At 36.0% G+C, this 22,457-nt stretch overlaps 1 protein-coding gene across 1 annotated transcript; it reads right to left on the minus strand.

The window, feature by feature from the left end:
• Nucleotides 1-552: 552 nt before the first annotated feature.
• mtnr1c (melatonin receptor 1C) lies at nt 553-22,123 on the minus strand. The gene is made up of 2 exons (XM_051109336.1): nt 21,485-22,123; nt 553-2,910 (listed from the first exon to the last, which is right to left on the minus strand). The coding sequence occupies exons 1-2, from the start codon at nt 21,678-21,680 to the stop codon at nt 2,021-2,023; spliced, it is 1,086 nt and encodes a 361-aa protein (XP_050965293.1). The 5' UTR covers nt 21,681-22,123; the 3' UTR covers nt 553-2,020.
• Nucleotides 22,124-22,457: the final 334 nt, after the last annotated feature.

The raw sequence follows: 22,457 nt of genomic DNA on the forward strand, positions 1-22,457 counted from the left end.
TTCCACCATGGCATATTTTGATCTCCAACCAGAAGGAGCTGAATGCAAAATTTTGAAAAATGTCAGCCCAGAACGTCTGATTTGTGATGCAGCCTGGAATCATAAATCGCCCTATGTTTGCTCATGCGTCCAGAGGAGACCTCAACCACCCATCTGAGTCTTTTTCTCCACAGCTGTCACCTGATGGAGTTTTGGTTGCTTGTCACTGTCGCCTTTGGAGTTTGAAAAACAATTACTGTTCAGTAATTTTATTGATTTAATGCACTACTGGATGAGAACAAAAACATAACTGAGCTGAATAATGACACCGTTGCCTTCCATAAAGCTGCTTATAGCTTGTTTCATAATTGATGAACCGTGCCATATCGTCAGTTATTGAATTGAACTGAAACAACACTGAACTAACAGAGCTGAATAATAACACTATTATCTTCTGTAGAGCTGCTTTACAGCTGACATTGAATTTATTTAATAATTGATAACATCAATTATTAAATAAAATAATAATAACAAATAATTGATAATTTATAACAATATTAATGTGAAGCTGCTTTGAAATAATTTGTATAATATAAAGCTCTATATAAATAAATGTGACTTAATTTCACTTGAAATTAAAAGGCTCATGCAGGGTAAAAAGCTCACTAGCATAGGACAAAAAACCCCGGTATTGACAAAAACTTACTCACTTTTTAAAGGGGTCATCGGATGCCCATTTTCCACAAGTTGATATGATTCTTTAGGGTCTTAATGAAAAGTCTCTAATATACTTTGATTACAAATTCTCAGTGGTGTTGTAAAACAACACCCTTTTTACCTTGTCAAAATCATCTCATACTAAGGGGTTGTTCCTCTAAATGCAAATGAGCTCTGCTCACCCCGCCCCTCTCTTCTCTCTGTGGAATGACGAGCTTGTTTACTTTAATTTTTTATTCATAATAAGACTAAATTAAATTTAAATTTAATTTAATTTGATGTTAAAATATGTTCTCTAATCTCAGTACTGTTTGTTTATGAGCAGGTTATGGAGTCTGTCATGGCATCTGTCAGCTACGAATGAAATGCGAGGTGGCAGTTCGTAGTTCACACGAGCCCAACACTGGCTTAGATTTCGGCAACACACCGGCACAAGAATTAGCACTATTTCAGTAAAAAGTGATTACAGAGAACGGTTGAACTTAAATTAAAATGCTACTTTTAAATGTTACATTTTTTATTTCTAAAATGATTGTTAAATGAGTTTAATGGTATGTAATATTGTAAATTATGCTGTATTCACCCAAATAAATTTAGTTTATCTATATTTTTGTCCATGGATGTTCTTGCTTAATAAAAAAAAGGTTCATCTTTTGATTATTGCTGTTGCCTCTATGATTCTGTGCGCAAATTTTTAATTTCCAGCCTATTTTAAGCCAGCAATATAATACATTTTAAACAACAGTTGACTTATATAAAACAACTCAGCATGCTGGGTAAAAACATTTAACCCAACCAGCTGGGTCAAAATAACCCAGCATGTGTTCTGTCCGATTTTTACCTAGCACTGCACCTAGTTTTACCTAGCGCCTAGTACTCTTGAGATGGTATTCTCTGCTGAAATGAGTAGAGGCTTGGACCCGTCAACAGTTTTCCAACCAGTGGAGAGTACATTTTGCATAACACCTAAGTTAATACTTCAAAATGTATGTCTAAGTTAAGCAATCCGCCATATTGGTGGCACTGAATATAAACAATGCCACTGAACCGAACAAACGTACATATTTGGCCGATTACTGCTGCTGAAAATGATCAATTATTACTGCTTGTATGTATCTTTACTACCTATTAACTTTAGTTTGTCAAAATATTGCACCCTTTCCTGCTGACTAAGTCCTTTTCTATATGATTTAGCAGCTTCCACACTTCCGTGAAGTGGATGCTTATGAAAATGCTGTGGTGACGTTGCACATTTTACCCTGGTGTGCCTTTAACCCCATTGTACCCTAACACTGTGATTGTTAATTGAATGGGGAGTGATCTACTAGAAAAGAGTGTGTGTTACGCCGCCCTTATACATATTGGCCTCTTTCCCATTATTATTGGTTCCTGCCGGTGACTGTTTACTCTTTATGGCTTCAGTGTTATACCTGGAACTTTCAGTGAACAGCGCTCTTGGGGTGCATAGAGCACGGAGAATCTGCTTGTACTCTTGCCTGAAGTTTTGGTTGAGCAACCCGTAGACAACAGCATTCAAACAGCTGTTAAAATACGCCATGAAGTAGCTAGTGACAAACAGCCACTCCGGGACATTCGGTGCCACCCTTGCAGGGTTAACCGCCACGGCGAGCCCAATGAAGTTCAGGGGTGCCCAGCACACGGCGAACAGCACGAACACCACAAACATCATCAAGAAATTCCTTAAGTCGGCCGCTCTGACCTTTGGATTGGGCCGGACACGACCTTTGACCCTAATCACCAACGTCCATATGCGCAGGTAGCAGAAGGAAACTACAGCTAGGGGAACGAGGAAGTGGATCAGGACAACACAGATGGTATAAGAAGAGCTTGCCGTCTGGGTGAACGTGCAGGAGAAGACGCGTGGGTCGTATTTTAGGGAACCCACAAGGAAGTTGGGCACGGTGGCAAGAGCGGTTAGCATCCAGGTGAGCAGCAGGTACAGACAGGTGTTTTGGCGAGAATACAGCTGGTCGTAGCGGAGGCTGTGGCAGATGTAGCAGTAGCGGTTGATGGCGATTGCCGTGATGTTGAAGACGGAGCCGATCACACTCAGTCCCATAACAAACCCGCTCAGCTGGCAGTGCAAGGAGCCCATTGTCCAGCCATTATGGAAGATAGCGACCAGAGCCAAGGGGTAGGGGTACAGCGCCACCACCAGGTCAGCGACAGAAAGACTCACCACAAAGATGTTACCTGTGAGACAGAGAGAGAAATAGACAGTAACCACTACTAGTCAAGAATTTTATTGTTTTTTAAGCCTGCATTTATTTGATCCAAAGTACAGCAAATACTATTCAAAATAACGGTTTTCTATTTGAATATATTTTAAAATGTAATGTATTCCTGTGATTTCAAAGCTGAATTTTAGAATCATTAGTCCAGTCACATGATCCTTCAGCAATTTGCTGCTTAAAAAAACATTTATTATTATTATGTTGAAAACAGCTGAATAGAATTTTTTCAGGTTTCTTTGATGAATAGAAAGTTCAGAAGACTTGCATTTATCTGAAATTTAAAGCCTCCTTGCTAAATAAAAGTATTAATTTCTATAATTCCTAAAATGTAGCTTTGATCACAGGAATAAATTACATTTTAAAATATTTAAATAGAAAAGTTATGTTAAATAGTAAAAATATTTCAACATTTTAATGTTTTTGCTGTACTTTGGATCACATAAATGCAGGCTTGGTGGGCAGAAGAGACTTCTTAAAAAAAAAATTGTAGTGTAATTGTATCAAATTTGAATATTAATATAGATAATTGAACTTAATAATTCAATTTTACCTTATTTCAATTACACATAATAACTGGGACACCCAAAAACAACAGCAAAGTAAAACAAAATTACCCAAATGAAAATAATGTCATCATTTATATTAAAAGATATTCTAAAAGTCATTAGAGGTTCAGACAACATTGAACCCCATTGACTTTCAATGTATGGAAAAAAAAAATCAAATTACCTTCTTTTGTGGCCCACAGAAGAAAGAGACTATAAACCATTACATATTATTTTGGCAACCCAAAATACAAAATAAATTCTTAAACAGAAATGAAACTTCCTCAAATATTTCTTCAAGCTTGAAAAAAAAACATATTTTGAAAGTCACTGGGGTTTAAACAACATTGAACCCCAATGTACAATTATACATAGGTTCTGTGCAATCTAAACATAAGAGCAAAGTAAAATAAATTTCTACTTAAAGGGGTAGTTCACCAAAATCCATATTCTGTCATTGTTTACTCACCCTTAAAAAGAAAAAAGAAGATATTTTGAAAATCACTGGTTCCAGTGGACAGCATGGACCCAGAAGTAAGACATAGTGAGACATTTATTTTCAGACATAGCTTATTTTGTGTTCTATAGAAGACAAAAAGAAGAAAGAAACTCTAAACCATATTACAATTACAGATGATTACAGCTAAGAGACAGCTAACAATTTGACCCCTACACTAAGACAGTTTTCAAAACTTCTGTTCATCTTTTGTGTTCCACACAATAAAGGAAGTCATACGGGCTTGGTGCACAATGAAGTGAGTAAATTAGGACAGTTTTCATTTTTGGATGAACTATCATCCCTTTAATTCACATAGACCCTTCTGTATTCAGATATATCAGGCGGTGGATCACACGTGCTCTGCTCTCAGCACTTTCGTTGTCATATTATCTCATAGTCACATTATGTCACTGTTTGCATAGAGTTGAACTCTGAACTCTGTTGCATCGCCGACGGTCTCTGTTGCTCATGTCACCTCAAATCACCAACTCTCATTGAAAATGAATGACTTCCAGTTGCTTTGTCGCTGCAAATCGCTGTCAGTGTGAATGGCCCTTCAGGGGACCACAAGGACTGCATAGGATGCCTTTGCCTGTTACCATATGAGGGACAATGTCTAACCCTTTATTAAACATAAAAAAACGTGAAATTACGGTTGAACATGGACTATTATAACAATGTCCTTACTACCTTTCTAGGCCTTGAACATGTCAGTTGTATTGCTGTCTATGCAGGGTCAGAAAGCTCTTGGATTTCATCAAAAATATCTCATTTGTTTTCCAAAGATGAACGATGGTCTTACGGGTTTGGAATGAGATGAGGGTGAGTAATTAATGACAGAATTTTCATTTTTGGGTCAACCATTCCATTTTTGGGTCAACCATCCTAAATGAAAAAAGTATTTAATTTAGCTAAACAAAGCTAAACATCAAATGATTTGGTGCTCCATCAAAAATTCATCAAAAGCTGAAACAGTAATAGAAAGGGACAGTAATAAAGTGTCTTTCACTGACATTTCCTGCTCTAAAATTAGCACAGTGCATTTCTGAGACAGAGCATATGTGTCTTTTAAACAAGTGAGTATGTGAAGGTAAGACAGAGAGAGTCTGTGTCAGGACTGTGTGGACCGATAGAACACAGACACCACTGTGTAATTTATAACTCGATTAGGAAGGCGCTGTAATAACTATTATCCCTGCAGACTAACATTAAGTCCCCTCACACTGTTCACAACACTCTAAAAGATAACAGACAATATAACGCCCCCCTGCAAGACCCCGTCTGGCTGCCTTTAAAAGCTAAGTAATTCAGCCTCATGTTCCATCTCAAAAACAATACGGTCAGACACATCCATCTTCTCTAAAAACGACCTCATTGTGTCTGTGCAAAAATGCATTTCTGATTGAGTTGCCCTCGTAAACCCATTTACAAAACTTTTGTTGAATTTAAATGCAGCTCATTTTTTTGCAGTTTCAATTATTCTTTGGCTCTACACAACACTGATCAGGTCACGCTTGTTTTGCTCACAATTTTCCATTCATGGACTCTCATTGACTGTTTCCTTCCATCACACTCCGTCTCCATTTCGAACCAAAGAAGCCAAAAAGATTACGTGCCAGGAAAACTAAAAAAGCTTGACAACTCATGAAGGTCGCATTTGTGAGTGAAACAGATTCAGGCAGACTTTCAAACTGCATCAGACCTGCAGCCTTTTGTGCATGTAACACCTGACACCACCTATGACTTCCACCCATGCGAAGTGTTTGGAACACTTAATATACGCTGTCAGAAAAAAAGGTACAAAGCTGTCACTGGTACAGAAGCTAATAGTTACATCTTTGTACCTTATTTACCTCTAAATAGTAAGTGGCTGTTCTGTACCTTTTTTTTCTAAGGGTGTATATGTTCAACTTGAGGTTGAAAAACACGTTCATGGTCTGTTTTGTCTGCAACGAACAGCAGATTGTTGTGTAAAATGGAGAGAAACAAGATTCAGTTACAGATTACCTCTGCCTGGTGAGCACAATTGCACACAAACACAAAATCAGATTTAGACAGCCTTGTATCTGCACCTTTCTCATCGTGTCACCTTTAGCATCAGAACCATCATGATTTATCTGAGCATTTCCTTTAAATCTATGGTGGCATTTTGACTAGTGTTTCATCTTGAAAAACATTTGTCAACCCAAAGCCACAGATGACAGAAGTGTGCTTTGACAAGATCACCATCTCCTGCCATCAGTCTAGCATGAGTCCAATAACCCCAAGCATCACAAACTGGACAACACTCTGGGCTGCTTCAGCTCTCTGTGCTGAAATGAAAAGTGAAAGCAGAATGCATTATAATCTTGAAAAAGCTGTACTTCTTAATAACTGAATATTTATAAGCTTTGAAATGGAAAAACCATGATGGTAAATCATCCGTAAAAATGTTTCATTATGTAACCTAAAAAAAGTTATTTTCATTAAATTAAAAAAAATCTAGAGATGAAACCTGAGATCTCATAATTTACAGATGCTTACTCTTAATATGATGGCTTTTAAATATAATGTTTATTATAATGTAAATAAACACATCTGTGCATAAAATAATTTTCAGGCAGAAATGATAATTCATCAGTATCATTCAAACTAAAATCACAAACAAACAGATATTTATGTATATACGGTGCCTTGCGAAAGTATTCATACCCCTTCATTTGTTCACATTTTATGTTGCTGTCTTATGTTAAACTGCTTTAAATTACTTTTTTTCACATCAATCTACACTCCATACACTACAATGTCAAAGCAAAAACAGAATTGTCACAATTTTGTATATTTATTAAAAATTAAAAACTTGAAATAAGTACATTGCATAAGTATTCATACCCTTAAGGGATTAGTTCACTTCTAGAACAAAAATGTACAGATAATGTACCCACTTATCATCCAAGATGTTTGTGTCTTTCTTTCTTCAGTCGTGAAGTAATTATGTTTTTCGAGGAAAACATTTCAGGATTTCTCTCCATGTGATGGACTTCTATGGTGCCCCCAAATTTGAACTTCCAAAATGCAGTTTAAATGCAGCTTCAAAGGGTTCTAAATGACCCCAGCCGTATCTAGCGAAACAATCTGTTATTTTAACCTCAAACACTGTTGTCTTGTCTAGCTCTGTGTGAACATTTTTTCATGACAGTTAGGGTACGTCTAAAAACTCCCATCTCATTTTCTCCTCCAAAATTAAAATCATCCTACATTGCTGCAGAAGTACCAAACCAGAGTTTACAAAGTGAACACGCAAAGACGATCAAACACCCTTTACCAAAAAAGGTAAAACAGCGATGTAGGACGATTTGGAAGTTGGAGGAGAAAATGAGACAGGAGTTTTTCGATATACCCTAACTGTCATAACTGTCACCCTAACAGAGTTCACACAGATCTAGACAAGACAAACATTTGAGGTTAAAAAGTATATAAACTGTAATTTTCTTTGGAAAATAAGGGATCGTTTCACTAGATAAGACTCTTCTTCCTTAGCTGGGATCATTTAGAGCCCTTTGAAGCTGCATTTAAACTGCATTTTGGAAGTTCAAATTTGGGGGCACCATAGAAGTCCATTACATGGAGAGAAATCCTGAAATGTTATCCTCAAAAAAACATAATTTCTTTACGACTGAAGAATGGAGTGTAGATTGATGTGGGGAAAAAGTAATTTAAAGCAGTTTAACATAAGGCAGCAACATAAAACATGAAAAGAAAAATTAATATACTTTCCCAAGGCGCTATCTATCCATCTATGAATGTACATAGATAGATAGATAGATAGATAGATAGATAGAAGATATTAATTAATATTGACTCTACAAAGATTTTAAAGTAGCTTACTATGTATTTCTGCGTAACAATAAATAAAAGATTAATAATAAATAAATTACAAAATGAGAGCAATGCATTTTATGCTAATTATTTACTGCAGCCATGCACTGTTCCTTTCATTTAGAATAATCTGTATTCATTTTTAATGAGAACTTTTCATCTGCACATGAATAGGCAAAAATATACACCATTATTGTGAATTATTGTGTTAACTATAATCAGAAGCATCATTTTCAGAAATGTTGAACACTTAATATCAGACTGAAAATGCTAGTGCATTTTCTACTTTTTTTTCCAAATAGGAATCCTGATTACAAATTCTGCTTATTTAATTTTTATGTAACTCGGCTGATCAAACTGAACCACTTTGTACAATTAGAAATATTTTCAAGATACAATTCCCTCAAGGTTGCAATATCTATTCAGCTGAAACACTTTTCAGTGGTGCGCTCAAATGCCTCAGCGGTTCTCTGCAGCTCATCACTGAGATAAGAGCAGAATCCTCAATCTAAGCTCAAGTTGGACCTCAGGCTCGATAAAGCAGTTTTCAAACAGTCCCTGGAAATGGATCCTCTGGCAACAGAGTCCAAATGGCCAGGGAATTGCACACAGGTCACTGCGGGTCCTTCGCACTGACATTTACAATGACATTTATATGGAGAGTCAGTGCTGTTGGCGCCAGACAAAGACGTCATTTCTGAGCGGGAAAGTTTTTCGGACAAAAACATACAAAAGCCAAAAAAGAATCTCTTGCACTTTCTAGGTTTTCTGGAGTTAAGGCCTGAAAGTTGCAAAGTTGTCATTTAAATGCATTTTTTAATTTCAGTCATCCTGCAGTTGGTCACTTCACACCAACATGAACCTACAAAGCTGTCCGAGGATCACATGACGCATCGTAAAGGTACCATCAGAGTATCAAACCTTTAGAGAGCTGTATATCAACATCTAATAACACCACAATTCATGAGAGATAAGGTGTGAATACTGAAGCTTTCCTTTATCACTATCTTCCAGCTTGAATGCAGATGGGTCTGCTCTTGTTTTTTATTCCTCATCAAGGTTGAGGGACATAAAGTCAGTGTAATAATGACAGGCTTATTTTACAGAGGCTCATATATCACAGAGATAGAAAGAGGAAGAGCAGGAAAGAGAGAACAGGATTTATTTTGTCTGTGGTTCAGATCAGGAGAGTTTCTGGGTATAGGACTGCCTAAGGATCACTATAAATCCACATGATTATCCTGGACAGAACGGTTTAATTGGTTTCCTCTCCCACAATTTCTCATGGCAAACACTACACAGGAACATATGTTCTACAACCCTGAATTATAGATTTAAGAGCAGCATGTGTAAGTAAGTCACAAGGAAGACACGTGGGAAATCTCAGCTTCAAATCATTCACAAGAATAAAAAATATGTATTTAGAATTTCACACACTTCTTGTGTCCATTAACTCATCGTAAAAATAAAGCGGGCCTTATTTACTTTCTTTATAGTGTTACTGGGCATGATTTATCAGTGCACTGTGTTTGTCATATTTCATCAAAATTTAATACCTTGCTCCACCACGACTTCTTATGCAGCTGATATCACGTAAGCCAGTGATCCCTAACCGGAGTTAGTTGAAATATTATTGCTGAATTTGAAATGGCATAGGCTTCTACTCTTACTATTTCTGTCATATCTTCAGGCTATTTGGCAGAAATAGTAAGAGTATGCTGTTATGATTTCAGCCTATGGTTTCATTGTAAAACTCATGTAAGACGTGACAATGTTTGAAATGTATTGTGAATCTCTCAAATTTTCTATGTTTTAGGAGTTAAGACATGAAAGATGCATTTTATCATTTAAATGCGAAAAGTATTTTACATAGTTGATTCCTAAAGGGAGGTATGTAGAAATATTATTTAAGAATCTATTTCTGTCATTTTTATTTGTCATTTTTCCTCTTATCTTATCTTAAAGGGTCAGTTAACCCAAAAATGAAAAATCTGTCATTAATTACTCCTTATGTCGTTCCAAACGTGGTAGTTTTGTTTCTGTCTGGGATTTCATTCAAATATCTTCATTTGTGTTCCGAAGATGAACGAAGGTCTTACAGGTTCAGAACAACAGGAAGGTTAGTAATTAATGACAGAATTTTCATTTTTGGGTGAACTAACCCTTTAAAGCCTTTGCCAAGAAATGTCCAAATTATAGTGTACAACAGTAGACAGTCAGTCTGTGGTGTGACATGAGAGCCAGGAAGCTTCAGTTTCAGTTACCTGGATGAGTACACATCATGGACAAAAGAAAATTTCTAAATGATGAATGTTGTAATTGACCAATCAGAGTCAAGTATTACAGAGAGTTGCGTAATGAGTGCATTTAGTTTAAATTAAGACATTGGACAGAGGTAGAGGTCTCTTTACTATTACTATTTCAAATAAATGCTGTTCTCTTTACTCAATAATGAAAATTCTATTGCAAATTAAAATGTGCACATCCTATTTTCATATTGTTAAAAAGGGTACAGGTAGTTTGGAAATCACTGAATGCCAGTGTTAAAGAACTGTGATATATAATGCAATATATAAATATAGCTGAGGCAGTGATTACCAGGGTTCAAGCACTTTAAGGCATTTAAGCACATATGGAAAAAGACATTATTTAGTAAGCCTGTCACCACTTAAATCAATGATTTAAAAAAGCATTTTTTGCGAAACCAGGTACTTCACCACGGAAATATTATGTTTTTTAATGTTTCTGACTGTTATAGGGCCAGCTGTGGTCCGATATACTAAAACTTTGCATGCTAGTTTAGAATCACCTGTCTCGTGCTCAGCAGGTTTCGTAAAGTTTTGAGTTTTCCTTTAGGCATTATAGAATTTGGGGTAAATTTGGACAGGCCCCTTTTCTAAATGACCCTGTTATAGCCTACCAACGGGTAAATTTCACCATTTTTTCGATAATTATTGACCTAGAGAGTCTAGAGAATTGTACTGCAGTGTTTTTTTTCCAGATTGAGCAAAAAATCTAGGACTAGTTCGCAAAAGAAGGCTTTTGATATCTTCTCAATCACTTAACAAAGCAGTGCTGTCAATCTAAAAGTAAAATGTAATTAAATTTTACACGTTTTGGCATCCCTTTGTGATGGTGAGTCGAAATTTCAACAATTTCACATCCAGTTTGTTTAACATGTTGCCAAATGATAATACTGAGAAAGAATTTATTGAAATATATGCAACAGATATCTGAGCTTCATGTTTTCCTCCAGCTGAATACAATATTGTGTCATGTAACAGCAGGTGGTGAGATAATTTTATAGGCAGTCACAACGCTGAGCTAGAAAAACTCAGCAGCTCTGATGAGTTTCTGCAGCACAAAACTGGGGGGGGGAAAAATACCTTGGCAAACAGTAAACAAGGAAGAATCTGATAGGAGAGTAAACCTAAGGATGGATGCATGCTAAAAAGTTTTTCCCAGGCAAGCGTCTTGTTAAAAATATCCTAATTCATTCTCAGACTTAACTCTGTTGCAAAAAGCAGAGAAACTACCATGTAGTTGGAAGAAGACTTGTGTTGAGGTGTCAGCATGTTCTGACTTCCATCTAGATGTTTGGGCTTCGGAAATGCATACAGTGCAGTCTTCTTGCATTGCTGGGAAAAACCAGAATAGATTTCAGATCTTTGTTGCAACTTCACTGACTCATGTTTTAACCTCCTGAGACCCGGGAAAAGAATTTAGTAAAAAAAATTGTCATGTCATTACATTGTTTAGAGCATTAATAAAATGTAAAAAAAAAAAAATAATAATTTTTTAAATTATATTTTATTCATTAGTTATGCTATGTCCTTGGTATTTTTTACAAAAATAAAAAGACATGAATGAAAATGCATAGGCAAAAAAATTGTTTTTTTCACCAATACATTTTTAGTTTTCAGATTTTTCCCCAAATTTTGTATAAAGATGAGTTTCAACTATATCAGAATGATTTTATATACCATTTTTATAGATAAAATGTATCTATAAACTAAATCGAATTTGCATAATAATGTGTTTTTGTAATAACTGTAATAATGGGAGTAATAATTGACAAGATTTTTATAATAATATATAATATTTCATTGGAATATCGAAATATAATTTCTTTCCCTATTTATTTGTTGTCTCCCAAAATTCATAATTAACACGCTGTTAGTCCCGCTGTGCTCATATGAGGACATGTATGAAAACAATGTCCTGTTTCGGTAACAGAAAGTATTTTGATTTGAAACCTCATAACATTTTCCTGAGATGTTGCTTTATGACACAGTTTAAAAATTAGTCAGATTTAAATGATAATTACAAAATATTATCATATTTCCATAAGAGTGTCACTAAATTAATATTAGACATTTTTGAAGACCAAGGAGAGGGAGTGGTTATGGTGAAACATCCAAACATTTAGCATCTCTGAAAAGCCCTGAATGTGCTCTGTACAGGACATCCAGACTTAAAACTGTGGCATGTGCAGTTTCAGAGAAATTCACTAAAATATAATGTCCTTATATGAGGACGCAGGGTCTCAGGAGGTTAATGAAATCAATTTTTTTGCTTGCAGTGTTTACAATATATTGAGAGAGTTATCTGCAAAGGACATCTTGCATTTAGAGTTCTGCTGTACTGTAAGCCGACAGCAATTTGTAAGTTAGCAATAAAAAATGCCATATTAAAACCAGCAGTCTACAACAAATCGAATTTATAAAATACCATACTACAATATACTGTGCTCTCTCCTAGAAAATTTCACAGACTACATCAGTACCTGAGGTGTTTGATGGACTGAAGCAAGGCTGAATGTGATTATGCAACCACACCACACACACAACCCCCATCCCACACACACGTACATGCACAATTACACACTCATGCACATCCTTTTGCTTCCTAGTGCTCCTATTGGCTTGTTTTACATTAAAACATATGTACTTAAATCTATATAACTCTTAAAATTATTCAAAATATTGGTTAATTACAATATCCTTGTAAAAGTCAATATACCCTTTAATTAATGGTCTGTAAAAACCAAACAAAATATATTTATATTACATATGTATCTACAATCATATTAAAAGCATAATACGATATTTAATATCACAGCTTATATTTCATGGAAAATAAAGCAATAGGATGCACACACTAATATGTATTTCTTCAAAGAGACATGGAACATGCAAAAAGCTAGAAGATTGTATTTGAACTTTTTCTAAATCTGGCTGTGTGGAGAAAAAGAAGAAATCTGCAGTTAGCAGATGAATTTTAGAGGAGACAATTAAAATGCAATTACCTTTTCTTTTCTCCCAGTACCTCTGTGAGTCAGTTCGAGGTTATCGGTAGCTGTGAGGATGAGGCTGATCTGGCTGCGTCTGTGCTGTCATAAATGTATTTAATGGATAGTCTGGCTCTGCTCGTCTGGAGCATCTTTGCTGGAATTAGCTGATATTAAAATACATTTACAGGCTTATTTTAATACACAGATCAGACAGTCTATTATAAGTCTGCAAACCTCAGCTTTATCTCTCACACTGGTGTCCAGGATTATATGTGTGGAACATTCAAATCTGCCATTCCTCGTCTGTTAAATTATTGGATTGTGAAATTCATGAGATACCAGTGAGATAGCACCACCAACACTGCTTTGATCAAACACACATACATATAACCGCAGCACCTTAGATACACAAGCACTAGGGGTATGTAAACACACAGGCCCATATTCCCTTCTACATCTCAGTACCATAAAAATATCTCAGTGGAAGCACTGAGAGAGAAAGAGGCAGAATAAGAGATAGATGTGAAGGACAAGTGAAGGTTAACACATTACATGTTGTGCATAATCATTTCTCCTTTTTAACAATTAAAGTAGTGTGTTACACTACAAAATCTGTTTGTTTTCTTTTTTTGAAAACATTAAGTGAACAGTAAGGTTTTTAATGTTTTTAAAGAAGTATCTTCATTTGTTTGATCCAGAGTACAGCAAAAACTTGAAATATTTTTACGATTTAAAATTGTTTTCTATTTGAATATATTTTAAAATGTAATTTATTCCTGTAATTTCAAAGCTGATTTTTAGCATCATTACTCCAGTCACATTATTCATTCAGAAATCATTCTAATATTCTAATATTTGCTGCTCAAAAACATTTGTTATTGCCATTAAGTTGAAAACAGCTGAAACTTTTTACAGGTTTCTTTGATAAATAGAAGCATTTATCTGAAATAGAAACCTTTTGTAACATTATAAATGCCTTTATCATCACTTTTGATCAGTTTAAAGCATCCTTGCTAAATAAAAGCATTAATTTCTATAATTTCTTTTCCAAAAAAAATGAATGGTATATTGTATAATGTTACAAATGTTTTTTATTTCAGATAAATGCTGATCTTTGGATCTTTCTATTCATCAGAGAATCCTCAACTGTTTTATAGATGATAATAATAATAATTTAATAATAATAAATGTTTCTTAAACAGCAAATCAGCATATTAGAATGATTTCTGAAGGAGTAATGATGCTGAAAATCACAGGAATAAATAATATTTTAAAATATATTCAAATAGAAAACAGTTATTTAAAATAGTAAAAATACTATGTTTTTGCTGTACTTTGGATCAAATAAATGTGGACTGGGTGAGAAGAAGAGACTTCTTTAAAAAAACATTAAAAATCTTACTGTTCAAAAACTTTTGACTGGTAGTGTATGAAATGGGAAGTACATTTAGGTTGTGCAAGAACTGTAGGAGTTGCATAAGCATGATGGGTATTGTAGATCAAGAGCGTGTCATGTTTATCTGTGTCACACAGAGTGATAAAAAAAATTTAAAAAATGTCTATATAGCTTTTATTAACTTTTATTTCAGTTTTAGTTATTTTAGCACATGAAATTAAACTTGTCTTGACAACCAGCTAAAATATAATAAGTTTGTGTTTTTTATGTTTTATTTTATTAGTTTATTTTATTTCAAATAACAATTTTTAGTGGTTTTAGCTAAGTATAATAACTCTGATAATGATTAACACCCTATAAAACTCCTCAAAAAGAGTAAAGAGGTTATATGGGGTCCTTGCAAGTATCTACATTTTAAAGAAGTGTGCCTGTGAGTGTTTATGCGTAAGCATGAAAAGGAAAAAAGGGGAATATTTCCCCCTTCATTTCCATAAGTACTTAATGCTGTATTATTCCTGTACACCAGCCAGCCATATAAAACAGCCAACCGTCCTTTCAGGAGCACTGCCAACAGACGGATCAAACCCACTCCAGCTATCTAAACATCATCTTCATACCAATATGTAAATGATCCTGTTTGTTGTATTACTATTAAAAATCTATTAGATTTCCAAGAAGTCATTGCAATTTGTAGTGAGATATCCACCATTTTTTCACATAAGTGATTTTTTTTCACCTTTTGTAAACTTTATGGATTTGGCTTCCAGTCTCATCCACGTCCGGCTATTTTTAGCTGTACAAAACAACTGTTTTTTCTGCTTGATATTGCAAATCAGTGTGTCTTACCATATTATTGTAATGTATTATCTTAATTTTGAGCACACTGGTTTGTATGAACAGATTTACCGTTTAGTGCACGTTGTTATTCTTCTCGTTATTTCCCTACAATGAACCGAAAGTCTCACCCATAAGTTTACTTACACGTTGAAGAAAAAGGCAGAGTGTCCAAAGAGAGTGTGATGTTAAGTTGTTAAGTTGTGAAGTTAAGAAAACATTACCATTGCCATCAAAATCTTTCACAATCACTGTAACGCTCCATCTCAACACTTTCTCATCTGCACACATGCATTCCAGTCTAATTCAAATTCTTTCAAGTTAGAAATGACCATATAAGAGCATTAACATACCTCAGTGTGAACTGGAGACACATTCAATTATGCTGACATTTGGTGTGTGTCTGCATGCTGCAGTGAGACCACACATTTTCATAGACTGATGTGCCATTAACAGAATTTATGGCGCATGTCAAATTTAAAATCGTAACTATCTTTCACTGTTTCTGAAAAAATGCAAAAGGTGCTGCCTGGATGCAAAGGAGTTGCTGGTTACCATGATGTTGCTATGCAGCTGCCATGGTGTTCTCTTCAACAGGCTACACAAATCGAGGTATCCATCTTATTCTTCAGTGTGGAAGTAAGCTTATAGGTGAGACTTTCGGTTCATTAGCCGCTATAAGGAAATAGCGAGAAGAATAACAATGTGCAGTAAGGCGTAAACCTGTTTGCACTACAAACCCGTGTGTTCATAATTAAGATAACACATTAAAATAATATGGTAAGACACACCAATTTGCGAAATCAAGCAGCAAAATGAGCTGTTTTGTACAGCTAAACATGGACGTGGAAGAGACCGGATGCCAGACCCATAAAATTTACAAATGGCTGCGCACGCTCTTACGGGAAAATTAAGGTGGATAAGTTATGTTTATAGTAAAATGACGGTGCAGGTTGGAAGTCTGCAGCTCTTTAGGAGTACAGTTGGCCACCCTTGACTAAAGTTAGGGGATGTTTGAATACCTTGCTTTACTTAGAAGCAACAGAATGCTTCCCTTAGCAAGAGCAGAGAATTCTAATACTGTCATGCCGTCCTTCACTCACCATCTGTGAGTATTACTACACTGAGAGTAGCTCATTGCCTCTCCTCTGAAAGCCATCTGCCCATCAGCAGCCCTGAGTGTGTGCCAATGCCAACCACTGCTGCTATTTCAGGTGAGGCGTAATGGATGAACTGCAGTGTGCTGGTGCTGCTAATGGAGCCACTGTAATGCAGAAGTGAAAATTTTCAATCGTGAAAATTTAAATGCCCTCCCATCAGTAGCAGTGTCAGGGAGTTTTTTAGTAATTGCAAGAAATGATTACTTTTATTCAGCAAGGATGCATTACATTGATCAAATGTGACATTATTACAAATGGTAATGGCAAAAATTTAATTATTAAAGAATCCCGAAAAAATATCTCTGTTTCCACAAAAATTCTAAGTTGTTTTTTTTACAGCTGTTTCTTTAGTTACTTAAGTGCGAATCAGCAGAATGATTTCTGATGGATCCTGTGACACTGAAAACTGGAGTAATGGCTGCTAAAAATTCAGCTTTGCACCACAGGAATGAGTGACATTTTTAAATATATTACAATAGAAAACAGCTATTTAAATTGTAATAATAAATGCAGCCTTGGTGAGCATTAAGAGACTATTTTTCTACTTCGTTTTTGATGATTCAGACAGGTTGGGATGCTTGACTCGGGCAGATCTGTTCCAGAATCTCCTGAACAGCGTGTGGGAACGCCAACTGATGCTGGACATTAAAAAGCTATCAATCAGCACTCTAGCCTAAAGATGGGCCAGAGGAAGGGGGTAAAGGAATATTGATTAAAACCAATTCAGGCTGCCAGAACGTGCACAGCCCCAAAACTAAACCTGACGGCTGTAGAAATAGGCTGAGCTGAGAGAAAAAAGAAAGAGAGGATTGCGGTTTTTTAGTGTCCTCCAGCCAAAATTCTAAGTCATATATCTTATCATATTAGTGCTGTTTTTGCAAAGCCGCATACAAGGCTTGTTTTTCTTCTTAATGGAGTAAGTGCAAGTTTATATCTTGACAATAATATAAAAATATCATTTAAATTAAATAAAATATTTATTTACTCATGGATAACAAATTAAATTGCAACAAAATTATTATCTGTCTGTGGTCACTTTGTCTTTGAACACAAGAGATCTGTTCAAATAGGGCGTTTTTAAATATATTTAAACTTCTTATTCTAACATAAACGATCATTCAGGTTGTGTTTTGGGCCATTATGCTTTGGCACAGTATCTGTCAAACGAACTTAAACTGAAAGCACAATATGGCTTAAAGGAACATGCCACTATTTTTGAAATAGGCTCATTTTCCAACTCCCCTAGAGTTAAACAGTTGAGTTTAATAACAGTTGAGCCTAATAATCAAGGAACTTCGCTGCCATACCATGGGTGCAGCAGGCGCAATGATATTACGCAGCGCATCTTTGGCCATTTTTAAGTGAGATGCTAACAGTTTAATCAGATTCAATGAGCTATGGTAAGCTATGCTAAAAGCGCTACCGCCAGACCCAGAGATCAGCTGAATGGATTCGAAAACGGTAAAACTCAACTGTTTAACTCTAGGGGAGTTCGAAAATTAGCCTATTTTCAAAAATAGCGCTGTGTTCCTTCAATCTCTTCATCAAGTCAAAGTGAAGCGCGCCCTTCATTCAGGCGATCAACTCATGATCCGGTGTTTTCCACGCCTCAGAACGGCTCCATTCACAGTGAATGCAGTGAACTCGCTTATTGCATGTGCTATGAGTTTAGCACACGTTTGGGAACAGCGGCCACCAGTTATGCTTTATTTTTTGCTGCAGATGATTACAGCATTTCACTAGATTTGTAGTAAGACGTGTTTTTGTAAGCCTGTTTTCACTGAAGCTGGAGTTTTCTGTCAAAATAAAAGCTTGAAAGTTTCAAAAGGTAAGCTAGCGGTTTCAATGGGTAATGTTACTGCAGTCCAAATTCAAAATATCTCTTTCAAGTGTAGAAATTAGGAAAGAATTTCCTCGTACTTTCCCTCCCTAGTGTACAGCAAAAATATATATATAAAATATTAATTTTCACTTATTTTGCAGTCCATTTGTTATATTATATATGGCTATTACTGTGATAGGAATAACAATAATATAAAATTGTTGTTATTATTATTATTATATTCTAATTTGGTTGGCTTCCTAAAACACCAGTGTGAATGTAATTTAGACTGAGACAGTATACCACAACTGGTTGAGTCAATTCAATGACTTTTTCCTGACTTAAGTTTTCTTAGTTAAGAACATGGGTTGGAGCTCTTAATTTTGAACTCTCAAAGAGCATTAGATAGAATAATTTAACTTTAAAATGTACAAACTTAATCACCCCCCCCCCCCCAAGTCTTCATTTGTCTTTTTTTTTTAAATATCGCAAATAAATATTGTATCATGGACTTCATATCGAGAATTTATTGTATAATGAGATTTTTATATTGTTACATCCTTAAGTAATATTGTGAAATATTGCAATTTAATATAACAGTTTTCTATTTTAATATACTTCAAAATATAATTTATTTCTGTGATGCAAAGCTGAATTTTCATCAGCCATTACTCTAGTCTTCAGTGTCACATGATCCTTCAGAAATCATTCTAGTATACTGATTTATTATCAGTGTTGGAAAAATTGCTGCTTAATATTTTTTTAGAACCTGTGACACTTTTTTCAGGACTATTTTTGAATATAAAGTTTAACTGCATTTATTTAAAATAGTAACCTTTTGTAACAATACACTACCATTTAAATTTTGGAGTCAGTCATTTTTTTCTTTCTTTTTTTAGAATTTTTTTATTTCAGCAACGATGTGTTAAATTGATAAAAAGTGATTATTTCTGATAAAGTGTTAAGAAGACATCATTTAATTTAAAATAATAATTCAATTGTCATTCCAGAGAACAACAGTGAGCAGTGCACATGCCCATTACACATAAACAGCCTGTGTCATTGTCCTGATCCCACTGTCTCTGTCCTCAGTGGTTTCCTGTCTCCCTCTACTTGTCCTGTGCTTAAAGGCATTAAAGCCCATAAATAGAAATATAAAAAGCAAGCACTAGAACTGCACAAGCCGATTGTGTGCTTTTCATTTCGGCACCATTCCCACCATCACGCACAGGATTCTGATGTTACAGAGTTCTAACATTCCAAATGATCCTTATAACAACCTCACTGACTCATCTTGAACACTGAGATGGAACCCGGCGCAGTATGTGCAGACACTGATCATGCATGTGTTTGTCCATCTCTATCAGGACATGGACGTCTCTGCGCAATGCTGGATCTCCATTCCTTTTGTAAACATACACACAAGTAGCCCATGGCTCAAGGCAGGCTGGGAAAACACCACATAATATGAGGCAGCGACATTTCGACACGCTGCCAAAACAGTTAGGAGCAGCTGCAGAGATCGGAACGGTCTGATGACAGGAATATGCAAAGAGAACTACACTGTCCACGCTGTAGCATTATTTTCTCATTATGATTGATGCGGCTCTCATAACTCCCTTCTGTGGTCCCATCATGGACAATTAACCACTGTCTTCAAATCATGAGAAAATCTCATCTTCCAGCACGCTTTAAACACATGTAAACAGCACACTGTACTCAATAAAATAAAGGTTCTAAAGGGGGTTTCCTAGTGATGCAATAGAATAATAATTTTCGGTTTCTCAAAGAACCTTTCAGTTCAATTCAAATGAAGAATCTTTTTCCAACCTTTTGAGCAATGGAAAGGTTACACGGATGTTAAAGGGTTTTCATGGAATCACGCCAACAAAGAACCTTTTAAGAGTGTGTCTGATGATGGCACTTCAGCTCTGATTGAATCTTTTCAGTTTCTGTCTGCCCTGCTCAGATCATTGTCATTCTCATACCTAGTACAGCGTAAGCACATGAAATAACCCTCATAACAGTGAAATCGATAGAGATATCTACCCCTCGCGGGCAGAGCTCTGCACTCTCACTCTCACCTGTATAAGATTACATGCAAAGAGAGACAATGTAACAAGCAACAGGTCCTTTAACAAATGTAAAAAGGTCAGAAAGTCACTCACAATCTAGGATCCAAAATCTAACTGACAATATCTAATAGGAAAAGTTTCAGTATTTTGTGTTGTAAAATGAATAAGAAAGATTCTATACTATGTCTAGTCAAATAATCAAATTTGGAACACTGACCATGTGAACTCCACTGCACAAAAGGTCAGATTTTCCACCACTAATGCACACATGCTCTTTGGAATATTTTCAAATATGCAGGTTGTACACAAACTTGTAGAGTTCAAATACCAAGCAATTCTCAAATTCACTGTGCCTTTGGTCTATTAAAAAAACAAGAATTTCGATGAAGGTATCAGACTTTTGGACATCACTGTATGTGTGAGTGCTGGTAAGACTGTGTGTGCATTTTATGTTCTCACAGCCCTATAACAGTCTCACATATCTAGTAATTGTTCGTTCATCACACTGCCTGCAGTATAAAATGAAGCCCTGTAAAATGAGTTGTTTGCTGACGTGCTTCTGTTGAAGTGATCATGCCTTGGGTTGCATTCCCCTGACACTTCTTTGCACATCAAAACATTAAAAGTTACTATGCCATTTAACATCTTGTGTTGTTGCACAACAAAAAAAGACAGCCATGTTTTGCTGGTGTCTCTTATGTAATTCTGGGGAAAACGATACATGAAAACACAGAGAAAAGCATGTGGCTGATGTTTTGATATAATATGAAATGACATTTTGCATGCTATGACCAATGTACCTTCTGTCCCCATAGTGTAATTAAAAACAACTATCAACTGAAATAAAATATGATTCATGTTGAACTCTCACCACTCTCCCAGCAGCTGGGAACAACTTCAGCCAACATGAAAATCCAACACTGCTTTAACTCCAGTATATTTAGATGCTTTTATCTCTACACATGCATACTCTGCAAATTCTTTAATTTATCATGTAAAAAAAATTAATCTCATCTATAAAAGCTACAAAAAAGTACGATATTCTTCGTACCTGCATTCCTGAGTTTCTTGTTTCTGTACACGGACAGGATGACCAGCAGATTCCCAACGATATCAGCCACGGTGGTGAAGATCAGCACGCCGGCGAGGGTGGCCGCTACCCCGGGAGACGTGCTCCTGGCGGGGAGGCAGTTGTTTCCCCGGGATATACTCTCCAGACAGCTTAAGTTCGCCTTCATCAACGCCATTCTCAGGGACAAGCGTAACGCCACATTAAAGTTTCTCTTTTGATCCACTCTTCAAGGAAAAAAGGCAAAGTTGGCACGAACAGGTATTCACCTTCTCGAAAATATAACCAATCCATTCCACTTATAAAATATCACTGAGCACTCATCTAATGCAAGGTAAACCCGTTTTTATATAACTTCCATCGCACGACAGCTGTCACAGCAGAATCTCTTCGAATTTCCCAGTAGCTCCCATTCAATTCAAATGCATGTTTATAGTAGTCGGTGCATTGTCAGCCCCACAGTTATCTCGATTGTCACCTCGGATCACAGTGACTCACACACACACTCCGGGCTGTTGCTCAGACGCCACACACATTACGGCACAGACATCAGTGGTAGTCTGCGTCGCATCCCCTGCACCCGGAGCCTCTTGGTCTCTCTTCCAGCGCACAGTCAGCTGTTCAGCGCCAAACCGAGCAGCGATTAGCGTGACGAGTTTGGGATTCAATCGAGTCCACCACCTCTGCGAACCGTTCAAACTGAGTGTGGAGGTTTATAAACGGTATTTTGATATCCAAAATTATAATATAGGCTACATACACATATTATAATTATGTATATTAAATATATTATACATTTTAAAATGTTTAGGTAATCAGAAAAGTTAGCGACGCGAAGTCGCGACTAGCGTTGGCTTAAAAGTAACCATAGCAACAGTTTGCAGCTGGAGCGCTTTCAGTAAGAATTTGTATCATACATATAAATTTACATACTTTATAGGTTTACTCACCACAA

The sequence above is a fragment of the Labeo rohita genome, chromosome 5 (assembly GCF_022985175.1).
Source record: "Labeo rohita strain BAU-BD-2019 chromosome 5, IGBB_LRoh.1.0, whole genome shotgun sequence".
In the NCBI taxonomy this organism is placed as follows: Eukaryota; Metazoa; Chordata; class Actinopteri; order Cypriniformes; family Cyprinidae; genus Labeo; species Labeo rohita.